At 33.9% G+C, this 13,777-nt stretch overlaps 1 protein-coding gene across 6 annotated transcripts in view; it reads right to left on the reverse strand.

The window, feature by feature from the left end:
• Nucleotides 1–808: 808 nt before the first annotated feature.
• PDCD10 (programmed cell death 10) overlaps nucleotides 809–13,777 on the reverse strand; it is a 44,260-nt gene continuing 31,291 nt past the window's right edge. For all 6 annotated transcript variants that reach the window (XM_047729717.1, XM_047729725.1, XM_047729737.1 and 3 more), the window contains exons 4-8: nucleotides 11,494–11,611; nucleotides 10,707–10,833; nucleotides 5,186–5,264; nucleotides 4,817–4,899; nucleotides 809–1,961 (exon numbers count right to left, since the gene is read on the reverse strand). In XM_047729717.1, coding sequence (XP_047585673.1) covers nucleotides 1,880–1,961; nucleotides 4,817–4,899; nucleotides 5,186–5,264; nucleotides 10,707–10,833; nucleotides 11,494–11,611 — 489 coding nt within the window. In that variant the 3' untranslated portion in view covers nucleotides 809–1,879. The remainder of the gene's footprint in view (nucleotides 1,962–4,816; nucleotides 4,900–5,185; nucleotides 5,265–10,706; nucleotides 10,834–11,493; nucleotides 11,612–13,777) is intronic.

Genomic DNA, 13,777 nt, shown 5'->3' on the forward strand with positions numbered 1-13,777 from the left:
GTAACCTAAGTTCCCTTAGCCAGTTTCCTCACTTGCAAGGCAGATCGTTTAATCATGGGACTGTTAAGAGAATTAAATTGAATAAATGTATCTAGAAGAGCACTTGACACAGAGAAGGGTGCTCAACAAATGTCTCCTCCTCTTCCTTTTCTTTCTGTTCTCTGGAGATGACTGGGGCCATATTCGCCTTTTCCTCATTGATCCAAACGTGGCCCCATTAGGCTTATGTTAAGAAACAGCATTTTCCTGAGGACCTCCCTTCTGAGTAAACTTTCTGGTAAACTTCATGAAAATGGAAGCCAGAAATATTGGACAGTGAAATGGAAAGATAGACGGCTTATAAAAACAGATGACTTGGGGAATGGCTGGTTAACTGATGAGTTCTGTTAAAGAGGTCAAGACAATTGGAGGGAAGATAGTATTAGTATGTATTAGAAAAGTTTGCTGCTCAAAAAAGATAAAACAGTACTTTTTCTTCATATAGTCACAAGTCTATTTTGCAAACAACCATCTAATGTCAAGAATGAATAACTTATATAAAAATAAATTGTATTAAAATCACCAATTCCATTTGTTTTACCAGCTATGTATTTTTGGGAAAAAAATCAATTCAATAAAATGTCCATAAATGAGATTGGAGGAGATTGGATGAGATCTCATCCTATTGTCTATTGGGGTTTTTTTTGCTTCCTTTCATATATTTTCTGTTCATATCTAATAGGATGATTTCCTTTTATACTGCCAATGATAGTAATTCTTTAAAAATCTATTTTTAAAAATAAAGAAAAAAATTTTTAAAAAAACTAAATTGCATTATAGGAAAGAAATTTATATTGCCAAACAGAAATTTAGTTTTAACACTTAAAATCTTTATAGAAGATAAACAAATCCTGATTTTCCCTTTATTTTATCATAATTGAAAAATGAAATCACTTAACATGGTCACTTGATACATAATTTCCTTAAAACTTCTCTCTGGTGAAACAAAGCTCTATATACTTAAAAAGTGTGTATAACATTTATAACACCCATGACAATTTCAAACCAACTAGCATTGGTATAGCTTCAAATTACTATTAGTTGTGGCTACTTTTGGAAAAAGGGTACAAAGCTTATTGGGGCCCAGCATACCAGAAAAACTTAATTTTATACTGTCATAGAGTTCAAGAAGTGACATTATAGTGTGAAGACACTATAAACTGCCATTTCTTTCTCATAAGTCTCTTAAAACAGGCTGCAAAAATATTCAGTACCTCATATATATTAACTAACAAAAATATTTCCATTCATTATCTTTGCCCAGAGTGATTAAGGACCAAAAAATAGAATTCTTGTTGCTTTATTATCTGATAAACTGCTAGTAAGCTCCCGTTAGAAGTTCTTTAGACATTACACCAAGTCATCTTGGTCTTCTGATCATATATATATATTCATATATATATTCATATATATATATGTATTTTTTCAAGTAAAGAAATGTTTAACAGATGTAAACTATTTATTGAATATTTGCCACCAAATATTGTTAAATACATTATCTTGCAGCATATCGCTTTCAAGTTAAAATGTCAAACAAACACCAATATTTACAATTCTTTTAAGGAATGTTATATAATGACACATTAAGGCGTAAATTCTTTTGGCTTATAATTCTTAAAAGAATGATAATAGCAAAAGTGATGCAAAATCTTCAGTGTGAGATTATGATTAAGCTACATTTTACAAAAATATGGTGTAAGATGGCAATAATCCCATTCAACATCCTGGATTAGATCCCTTCAGGAGGGACTGATAATTTATACAGTCAAACTTTAAAATTTACAGATAAAGGCAGTCCAATACTGCCACTGAGAAGTACATCTCTTAACATATACAACTTTCAGGCCACAGTTTTGAAGGTCTGAAGTATCAAGTTGGTTTGATGAATTAGTCGGTTGGCACTTATGAACACATTTATTGCCCTGTTTAAAAAAAAAAAAAAAAAGCATTAATTTTATCCAAAAAATTCATCCTTTAAAAACATTTATACTTGATGCCATCCCACTAACAGTAACAATGAAATCAATTTAGAGGGAGGGGAAAAGGCGTTAGTACTGAGGATCATGTTTTATACCAGCTTGGAACTGAATGGTCCTGCATCATTTGAAACTATCTAGGAATGACTGCCCCCTAGTGGTTCTGGCTGGCAATAAGGTGTTGGGCTGCTAATAATAGGGGCGCCTCAACAACCAGATTTCATGAGGTTGAACAAGTAACTGGCCAAAGAGAGGATTTAAATGTAGTCTCTAGCAGACTTCAACGTAGGTTACCAAAACAGTATCTGCTCCAGTATTATACTCAGCCTCAAAATCTCTACATCAGTGGACAACAAATACTTAAGAAAAACTTCACTACTTTTTTGTAAAAGTTACTTTACATTTGATTTACTCCAATCTCTTAACTTCTTTCAAAAACAAAAAACTATAAGAATTCTAAACTACTTTCAGAATAAATCTACTTTTAAAACAAAATAATCGTGTAATTTCAATATTTAAGAGCTAACAATATATAAAAATATATTCTTAAAAATTACTCTGTGCTACACACATTTTTCCTATCAGCCCATCTTCATGTGACTGGAATAAAGAACTGATGCCCGAGTCCCACTGTGTGGTCTAATCAGTTTCTCAGTATCATAGCTAAAACTTCTCTATTCATCCTAGACACTTCTCAGAAAAGAGGGACCAGAGAGAATTAGCTGTACCTATGCAAATTCATCCCCTTATTGGAAGAGGGCTCAAAGAATAGGCTCTATTAACAGTTATCAGTTTCAAGAAAACAGGTAAAAACTAAACCCAAAATAATGGCACATTATTCATATACAAATAATTATCAAGAAGCTAGTGAATGGAGAAAAAGTAGTAACCGGGAGCCGGAATAATGCATATGTAGAATACATAACTTCAGATTAATGAAAATTAGGCTCTAAAGGAATTTCTACCTTTCAATGTGCTTATTTCACGATAATTCTTAATTAGAATCAGAAATAATGATTCCATCATGTAAATTATTCTTTTGATGTGTTTTGGTTATTCTGGTTTAGCAGTGGAGACCAAGAAAAAAACAGATATAAGTTTATTTTCAGAACACACCTGCAAGCTTATTAAACTAAGCCATCAAGGAGCATTTCCCCTAGATATCAGAAGAGTAACAAAACCACTAATAAAATGTAGTTCAATGCCTTTAATTCATAATAAAAATGTAAAGATTTCAGCCTATTTGAACTGTTAAAAAAATGAAAATTAACAGAATCTTCTAGTGTATTTTTATTATTTTTAAATACTATTATCACAATATTGTAATGTTTGACATGGATGTAAGAATCCTTAAACTTCAATGGTAGGATAAAATGTTAGATGTCCCTGCCAATGATACATGAAATAATCATTATTTAGGTTGTTTTTATGACTTTAAGCACTGTCAGAAAATGGTCTTGTCCACAGATTTCTAGTATTCTACCTTATAAAAAAACTCTCTATAAGGCAAAATGCTATAAAAGACATGGCCTCTCTACCAGCTTATATATTATATGTACATGTGTAAAATGTGTATGTAAAAACACATAATTTTTTTTGGTTTTCTGGAGTAGATAACTGTATGTAAACCTAAAAACATCCAATTTACCTTTATATATACTACTTATCTTATAGAACAACAGTGAAAGTCTCCCTCCTTCTGAAAAACGGGTCACAACCTTTGTAGTACTTTTAAATCACCTGAACACTTTCTATAAAAGACTTAAACCCTGGTCCCACTCCAAACCACCTGAATCAGACCTCTGAAATTGGGACCAAGGCACTGGAATTTTAAAAAACTGAATCAAAGTGATTCTAATGTGCAAATGGGACTGACAACCATTGCTTTCTTTAACTTTAGTTCTCAACACACCCAGCAGTATTAATACTAACTGGAAACTTCTTAGAAATGCAAATTCCTTGGGCACCTGGGTGGTTCAGTCGGTTGTGTACTGGACTCCTGATTTTGGCTCAGGTCATGATCTCAAGGTCATGAGATCTAGCCCCAAGTCTGGCTCCACAGGCAGTCTGCATGAGATTCTTTCCCTCTGCCCCTCCCCCAGTTTACGTGCTCTCCCTCCTCTCTCTTAAACTGAAGAAGAAAAAAAAAAAAAAGAGAGAGAGAGAGAAAGAAATGCAAATTCTTGGGTCCACCCTAGATTTGAGAAGGAAAGAGGGGCTCCAAAAACAATTATATGTACATGTGTAAAATGTGTATTTTATTCTGTAATAAGCCCTCCAGGTAATTCTGATGCGCTAAAGTTTAAGAACCACAGTTTCAGGTCTGTAGGCCAGTAAGCCAAATCTCACCTCCCATGTTTCTGTACAGCCTACAGATAAGAACACTTTTACATTTTTAAATGACCCAAAAAAAAAAAAAAAAAAAAAAAAAAAGTATTTTGTAACAGGTGAAAATCAAACAAAATTCAAATTTCAGTCTCTATAAATAAAGTTTTATTAGAACACAGCCATAATGTCACTTTTTCCAAACTATGACTGCTTCTGCACCACAAGAGCAGAGGGGAAGTCGGTAGTTCTTACAAGCCCACCAAATCAAAATATTTGCCATGAGGTCTATTTCAGAACAAGTCTGCCAACTTCTGCTCTAGACAAGTTATGGCTAGATTATCAACCAACCGTCTTAGTTATTAGTTAACTTGAGTATGAACAATATAGTAAAAGGGCTTAATTTATATGGTTTTAGTATTATATAAAACCACATTATTTAAAAATAAAAAAGGATGATAAATGACACTACTTACTTGCCATCTTTAAAATAGGTTTTCAGAGTATCACTGAAACTTTTGGAGTACTTTACAAATTCTTTCTTTTGGTGTTCAAGTGCCTACAGACATCAGAGTAAGAAAAAAAACACTATTTAAATAAGAAAATAATAAAAGCCAAAATCAAAGACAAGAGGTTACACAGAAATGTAGAATGGGCTTTGTATTACAAATTAGAATTTTTAGAAGTATTTACTTAAACATATTTTAATTCAAAGACAAAAGCAGTGGTTAATGATACGAAACTCTTTTCAATAATCAAACCATCTTAGTATTGAATTCAATGCAACTACTAAGTGTAAATCAACATCTAGCTGGCAGCTTATACAAGGCTTCTACAAAACTTACCCTGCGGTTCTGGTATTGATACTTCTTGAAGACATTATTCACCGTGTCAAGAAGTTCTTTTATTGCACTAGCTATATCCCTGTTGGATAAGGAAAAAAGAATCTTCTTAAAATCAGTTGTATTTGGAAGAGGGGTATGTATTTTATATATATATATATTCCCCGCCCCCAGGATTACTAATCACACTGTTAATTATCAAACTAACACAGCATCAAGCCCAAACATCTGACTAGTTGGCTGGATGGAGTTTTAGCCTGTACCCTTTTGGGATCCTGACTTCTCTTGCACTGCTGACCAAAAGTTCTGCAACTAATTTCAACCTTCCCAAACCAGTAACATTTCATTCAGCATTACTTACTCAAATTTATAAGAATTACCTCTGCTTCTCACCTTTTCCAGATATTTTTCCTCTCTGATGTAGCTGACTTCAAGCTACTATATTCTCTATATTTGCTATCTCATTAACAATTATATAAAATTTTAGTATTACATATAACTCACTTCTGTATTTATCACCACTTCCAGTTACATAGTTTTGACGTTTAAAAAGAAATATTTCCTTTTCAGACATAGCTCTTCCAAGACACATCCACCTTCTAACAACTGCTTATACCCCTCTTCAAAAAACTCTGCTATTGTTACTTCCTTTGGAAAATATATTTAAATTCCTGAGAGAGGAAATATCAGAATATTTTTCTACCTTAACCATTTCAGCAATCATCCTTGGACTACATATGTAGCAACACCTTCCTCCCCTTTTAAGCAGATAAAGAAACCAGTAATTCTCATGAGTTGACTGTTCTCCCTATCCATTTTTTTTTTTCTAAACTCCTCTTGTCTTTTTATCTATGCTCTTTTCAATTTTCATCTTCTAACTGCACAGCAACTTTTATTGGTCAAACTGAAAAACTTCTGCTGCGCAAATGCAATTCAAGAGTGAAGATATGAATTATTAAGACATAAAACTAGACCATCCCAAACATCATCTTTCATTACTTTTTAATCACAAAGGTCAGATTTCAGTTATTTCATACCTGAAACATTTCAGCTTTACTAAAGAAAAAAACCAAAAAGCTCTGTATCCAGATTTCTGTGTGTATATGTGTGTGTTTCACAGTATATTTCTAGTAAATATGCCTGTGGGATGTCTATGTATTACAAGTATACAGGATTTGGGTATTAAGAAATTTTTAGCCTATTCTGAAATAGTAATCACATTTGTATTAAATATTTTAATAAATAATTACTTATTACCTCCTGTATGTCAAACACTGATATCAGGCTGAACATTAAAAGATTTAAATAAGACAATGAATATTACATAGAAGTGATATTTGTCCACTCATTTTTTTTTCTCTTTTTGTCTCTAGTTTAGGAATAGCAGTTTTAACTTACATAATTGTTCCTTTCATTTATGGTTTCAAGTAAGTTGGCTCCTGTATTGCTATGATTTGCATAAATTCACCATTGCTTAATAAAATGATGTCATAAGACCATGACATGAGAAAAGTAACAATTTCAACAATTAAGTATTTGGAAGGTACTTCAAATCCAAAATGAACCCATTTAAAGCAGAATATAATGGAGCAAACTATAGTGATCAGTGAGGCGTTTATACACAACTACTTTGCAGAATAGTATTCTGCTTTAAAAAAGGATTATAAAAATATGCTTCAGGGCTAATAGACAAGATGAACATGTATCCATATACAATAATGGCTAGAATCCATAGGTCAAAGGAGTATGAATTCTCACTCACCTGTAAAGGAAAAAAAAAAAAAAAAAAAAAAAAAGCAAGGGTTTTCTAAATGGTATCCCAGACTTACTATGAGTATTGGGAATCTGTCTGCACCTTAAAAAAAAAATAAAAAACTTAAAAAATAAGCCCTCAGGTGATTTTGCTGATGAACCAAATTTGGAAACCCATGTTTGTGATCCTAGAGCCTAGAACTAAGGTTTGATCTATTATTGGCCATAGAGCTTTACAAAGAACTCTACAGAATGACCCAGGCTGTTTATCCCAAGGCCTGGCCTTCTCTAAAAACAATCTGTGGCAATTTATATCAGATACTACATCATCTGTATGTACACAGAACAGTATTTTCACTCAAGGTGCTAGGGTCTGTAGCAGGGAAGCTAAATTATATTAGTAACTAAGGGTTTGTTTCCTATAAGAGAAAATAATCAGCTCTAAAAAATACTGCAGACAATTAAACAGATCAAGAATTGGAGAAAACCTGAAGGTAAAATAACTATAGGGTAATTATAAACAGTATGGAGTTAAGTGATTCTGTGACAAGGGACAGACAGTAGGGGTATAGCAGGACCAAATTTTAGCAATTTCCAGCTTTTATGCTGCAACTTTGGGGAAACATACATTCAAAAGAGAAGATGACAGGCATCAGAGGAAATGTAAACATACATTTTATCAAAAAATTGCAATAGTAGACTTTCTAATCATGTAACCCAAATTTATATAACATGTATTTATGTGAACATTCTAAAGGAAGAAAAGTCCTATGCTGTGTGTTTAGTTAGGTCTAGACTGGACATCTCTATAAAAGCTTCTCTGAAGCCATCAGGGAAACCAAACTCTGGTGGATTTTAGAGCATGAATATGCAAATACATATTGTAAACAGTGATAAATGCATGGTTTTCTGGTTTATTAATTCACAACTCTCTACTAGTCATCCATTAGAATGTATAAGACCCAAAAAACCCTATAAATTAAATTTATGTATGTCCTCTCAGTTCTTAAAAAACTGTTACTTTCATCTTTATAAGCAGAAACTAGAATAACAGAAGCTAAGCAACTTACCCAAGATCACACAGCTAAATGTGGGAATGGAAATTCAAACCTAGGTCTGCTAACATACACAAAAATACCTAGATATTTGTTACCTGACAGGAATCTTTTTTCTCCTTAATATAATCTATGAAATCACATACAGTACTTGGGATAATAAGTATTTGATACATGTTTCTTGAAAAATACTGCTATAAAGTAAATGAAGAAGATAACTACCTTATATATGAAAAAGTAAAATATTTTAAGTTTTTTTTGTTTGTTTGTTTTTTTGACAGAGATCACAAGTATGCAGAGAGGCAGGCAGAGAGAGGGGGAGAGCCCCTACTGAGCAGAGAGCCCGATGTGGGGCTCGATCCCAGGAACCTGGGATCATAACCTGAGCTGAAGGCAGAGGCTTTAACCCCACTGAGCCACATAGGCATCCTGAAAAAGTAAAATATTTTAAAGAAAAAACAGTAACTACACAGTACATTGTGCCTGAAGGATAAGTCATTTTTTATTTTGGTGCAATTTTATCTACTAATTTGTTAAACAATTAACCATGGGGACAAGATGTAGCAAAATATATCAGTATATATCAGTGATACAAATAATTACACCTTACCTATCTATGTTAATTTACACATGGTCTCATAAATATATATTATCAACAAACTTTCCAGGGCCAATTATACCTCCTAAAATGATTAAGAAATAAATTTTAACTGCCAATACTCTCAACTCAGTTGTGCAGCGTGCACTCCAGAAAACAGAACTGAAATATTACTACTGCCCCAGAAATGAGAGACAAGCCCCTAATTTGGCCTGTGTCAATGACTATGGACAAGACTCTTGGCCTCCTGACCTCAAAACTTCTTTATGATTAAAATGTGGCTGTTTATACAGTGTTTTTCAAATGTATCTCTCTAAAGCCACAATGGGTTTAAAAGAGATCCCCTGGGGACTCCCCCAGAGGGGTAGGATGGTTAAAGGAGCAGGATGAGGGCTTTGGGCCTACCATATCTAGCCTAGCTTCAACCATAGCACTCTTCTCTCTTTTACCTACTGTCATTCTATATTAAGATATCCTTTATCACACATCTTCTAGATAGCTGAAACTTTCTTTAATCACTAAGTCAGACCAGCATTATTCATCTCAGAGTGGGAAGCAGCAGAGAAGACCTGGGTTTGAACCCAGATCTACCAACTTACCAGCTCTGTGACCTTGGAAAAGTTACTTAATTTCTTCACCAGTTATAGCAGTGTTATATAATCCATTAATATACGTAAAATGTTTAAAAAAGCAATGAGAACGTAATTCTAATAAGTGACTGCTATTAAGATGGCATTGATTCAATAAACCTTTCCTTCATGACCTGAGGCAAAATTTGCTGAAAATATTATTTTTTAAATGTCAGATCTTCATAGAAATGTAGCATAGATCATAAACAAATATATGATCATCAAAACAAAATCTTATTATTTGAAAATTCTAAAAATAAGTTGTTTAAACAACTATGCTTCAGATAACTGGCAATTTATCCTTTTATGAGCTAAACATGTTTACTTTATATCAGACTAAAAATAAAAATCCATAAACAGTTGACTATCTTCCTTTTTCCAATATTAAAAATAGTTAAAGGAAGTTGAGGCTTTCCTATAAGGGTAAAATATTTACCTCAGGATTTGTTCTCTATGACATGAATTTTAGCTAGGCAATGAAAAAAAGTCTTTTTTGTACTTTCAGGTTCTCAATCAGAAGACCTAAAAGAGGAGGGTTGCTCCTTAATAGCTGTGTTGCATACCCATCACAAACTATTGCTTCCTAAAGTGAGATTGTCTGCCCCCTATACCACTCAAAACAGGTGCCCAAACTAGCTAAAATAGCATTTTGCAACGTGAACTACGAAAAGTACGAAAGTTCCTAGGAGATGGATGTTAATATTTACTATAAGTGAACTTCTTTCCATTCTTTAAAGATACGAAGTATGATGATGCAGCCTCTTTCAAAAACAACAACAAAACCTGTGCTAAATCTTTCAATTTCTACTTGTGCAAAAGGCTGCACTGCTAGTGCCACTCAATTATTCACAATTTTCTTCATATTATACCCAGTGAGGCTGAAGAAAATTGAGACTCTTTACTCATCCAGAAATTATGTATGGATTCTCCCCCTCAGTCTCCCACCCTCTTTAACCTGAGGAGACTGCCCCTGATTTGAGAACCACCGCTTAAGGATGACCCTTCTTGCGGCTCCTCACCAGTCAGCCTCCTAGCCCCATGCGTATTTTCAGTCTTATTTAACCTGTATCTCAAAGGTTTAGGATTTGGAGATTTACAATTTGGCTAATATTTAAAAATGCTATTCAAGCCTAAGAGTACATTACTTATTCTAATGACTTATGCCATTTCTGAAACAAAAACAATACTGGTATCCTGTTACCAATACTATAATTTTTTTGCATTATTTTTTAGTTCAAACTATATTCCAATTTTTATACATTTCATTCACTGTTTTTATATTAACATTCTAAGAAATGTTATCATACTCTAAAGCCAAATACCACAGCTTAGAAGTTAGTATCAACATGCAGCACTTAAAAATTTCAAGTCTGATTTCAAATTAATATTTTAATTTAATATTAATGTCATACCAAAATAAAACACCTAGCATGAGCAGTTCCTTTGAAGTACTTTCAAGAAAAGAAGAACCAAAGCCAAAAGTTGCTTACTTGATTGTCTGCAGAAACCTCACTCTGTCATTGATCTCATCTGGGATCTTACTGAGAATCTGTTTAAGTGCTCGTGCCTTTTCATTTAGGTCCTGGAATTCTGGCTCTGGTCGTTCAATCATATACTCTGATAAAATAAATACATAATAAAAACCATCATGCAACTCCCTGCCAAATTCAAGTCTACAAATTCCCAATGCTGGTTAAAGAGGTGGAGGGAGAAGAGAAAGGGAAAGGAAAGGAAAGACAAGGCTGCAAGGCATAATTCATTAAAGTTCAACTTAGCTCAGAATAAGTATTATGGGTCTCCCCAAGTAAAAGTATCAGAAGATAAAAGACTAAACATTTCCAATTTGGAATAAATGGAAATTCCATGAAATCTTAAAACAAGCAAATAAATAAAAGATAGGCTAAATCAAATTTATCAGGCCTCTGAAGCTGTATTTCACAAGGAAACCCTGAAGTAATAACATTCATAGCAAATATAATGACAATATGTATTGTATATATGTATCAAGGGGGAAGAGTTTAATAAAAACCTCTATACTGAATATGTAATGGGCTCATGATATCAAAACCCAACCTACTAATATCTTCTGCACATTCTTGAAATCTCACTTGAAAACAAAAATAACTTATACAACTCTTTCCTCCATTATCATCACAATAATAACAGTAACAGTAAGAAAGGGGAGGAGAGGGGAAGGGCAGAAGACCCATTTGTCCAATAAATACTTGGAGGAAGTGCTTTTCAACAGCAGTAAGAAAATTGTAGGAGACTGACTACCTTCTACATCATCAGCTGCCATTCGAAGAAGGGACTCTGTGAAGTTAACTTCTACACTTTTTTTCTCTAAAATTTTCATAATGATGTCTTGTGTGAGTCCTGGATTTTCTTTTTCAGCCTATAAAGAAGAGAAAGCTAGTTTTAAAATACAGAAGCTCAATCAGCATTTTAAAGCCAAAACATAATTGTTTAGAACCTGCTGGGAACTTTTTAGAGTAATCAACTTATGACAGCAGAAATCTTGGTAAAGTAGGTGCAGCAACGGCATTCACTTATGTTTTGTCAAGAACTTATACATCGGTGACTTCTTATTACAGCCATGGTCCCATTTGCCATCTGAACATAAAGTACTTAACATTTCCTATTTCTCCTCTACTCTCACTTGCAATCAAACTAGTAACAAAAATAGAAATAAAGATTATACATATTTTGGTAATCTATCAATTACTCTGTTCAGTAGTTTAAATACACTAAGGATTTTCAGCTTTTTTTCATTAGCTAATATTTCAACTAGAGGATCAAGCAATAACTCATCTTACCAATACTTTGCAGATTCTTTGAACTTAAATGAACAGAATGTCAGGAAAAACAAAAATGAAAACAGAAACACAGGATTTCTTTTTTTTTTTTTTTTTAAAGATTTTATTTATTTGTCAGAGAGAGAGGGAGAGAGAGCGAGCACAGGCAGACAGAATGGCAGGCAGAGGCAGAGGGAGAAGCAGGCTCCCCGCCGAGCAAGGAGCCCGATGTGGGACTCGATCCCAGGATGCCGGGATCATGACCTGAGCCGAAGGCAGCTGCTTAACCAACTGAGCCACCCAGGCGTCCCAGAAACACAGGATTTCTTTTGCAGGTTTTATTTAAGCTATATCATCCTTCACTTTCCCACATAACAACTTTCTCCTTTCCTATTATATTTCTGGAGCAAGAATATCTCCTTTTATAGCAAGAATAATTTACAGAACATCATTTAATCTTTTTGCTACCTCCTGAGCTTATTTCACAGATGAGTTTGCCTATTAGTTCTATGTTATTTACTCTCACTAGGGCACTAAAATCTTCTAGCCATCTCAAGACTGAACACAGAAAGTTCTGAGTTTACCAAAGTTAATTTTCAGATTTGGGTTTTCCCCAGTAATTCTGTCCCATTTTATTATTTTAAAAAATGTTGTTTCTTTTAGGATGCCTGAAAATTTTAATTATGCTGATGATTTCCTGTATTTTTTACCCAATATTAAATAGCAAATAGAAACATAATTTATGATCCTAGTCAGACAGCAATCTATTTGTCAAACACATTTAATGTCTGCCTTTTCAATTCCATTCTGGTATCATGGCAGATCCAGTTTTCTTCTGCTCCTACTGCTCTTTCCATTATAACATCTTGTTTCTTATTAGGGTTCAGGTATCAAAAACTGAAAGGTTCTGGAATGGAATGGGAAAAGAAAATATTCACATTTATCTCAATCCTGGGATCATTTTAACTGCTGCCATATGCTATTCAAGGAAATCATTTTGATAGATGATTAATAACAATAAAGTGTATCCTACTGAATTCCATGTCCTTTATAACCTGTTTTGATTTCTCCTTCCATGAATATACTTAAGATACAATCTATTTTTTAAAAACAAGAGTTACCTTAAAGGAAAAGTTGTACAAATATGGGTTAAGATGGTGTCAGCATTATTAATTTGGTGACCGGCCACAAAACTATATACAGTATTTAGATAAGCCAGTATTTGATAAAGTGGTCTATCATCTTTCTCTAAGTAGCATTAAATTAGCTATATGATGCATCATCTTATGAGGTAGGGGAGTACCCTCCATGTGCTTACAAAATATACCAGGAGAAAAATAATCTGATTAAGTTATAATAAACTGCTAACATCATTAAATGCTAAGCCTGAGATAAAGTTTTCAACACCAAGTTGGTGTGGAGCCCCAAACTGCCAAAATTGGAGCATTACAGAACTCTTACACGGAGGTCTCTCACACAAGTGTTTTTCATGCAAAGAAAACAGTGGCTGGCTGTGTATTAAATAGTTAGGTTCAAATAACTTAGTAGTAAGTACTTGTGTCCTAACAACTGTCCTTAAAAAATACACAAATTTGGGGCGCCTGGGTGGCTCAGTGGGTTAAAGCCTCTGCCTTCGGCTCGGGTCATGGTCCCAGGGTCCTGGGATTGAGCCCAGCATCAGGCTCTCTGCTCAGCGGGGAGCCTGCTTCCCTCTCTCTCTGCTTGCCTCTCTGCCTACTTGTGATCTCTCTCTGTCAAATAAATAA

The sequence above is a fragment of the Lutra lutra genome, chromosome 1 (assembly GCF_902655055.1).
Source record: "Lutra lutra chromosome 1, mLutLut1.2, whole genome shotgun sequence".
Classification (NCBI taxonomy): Eukaryota; Metazoa; Chordata; class Mammalia; order Carnivora; family Mustelidae; genus Lutra; species Lutra lutra.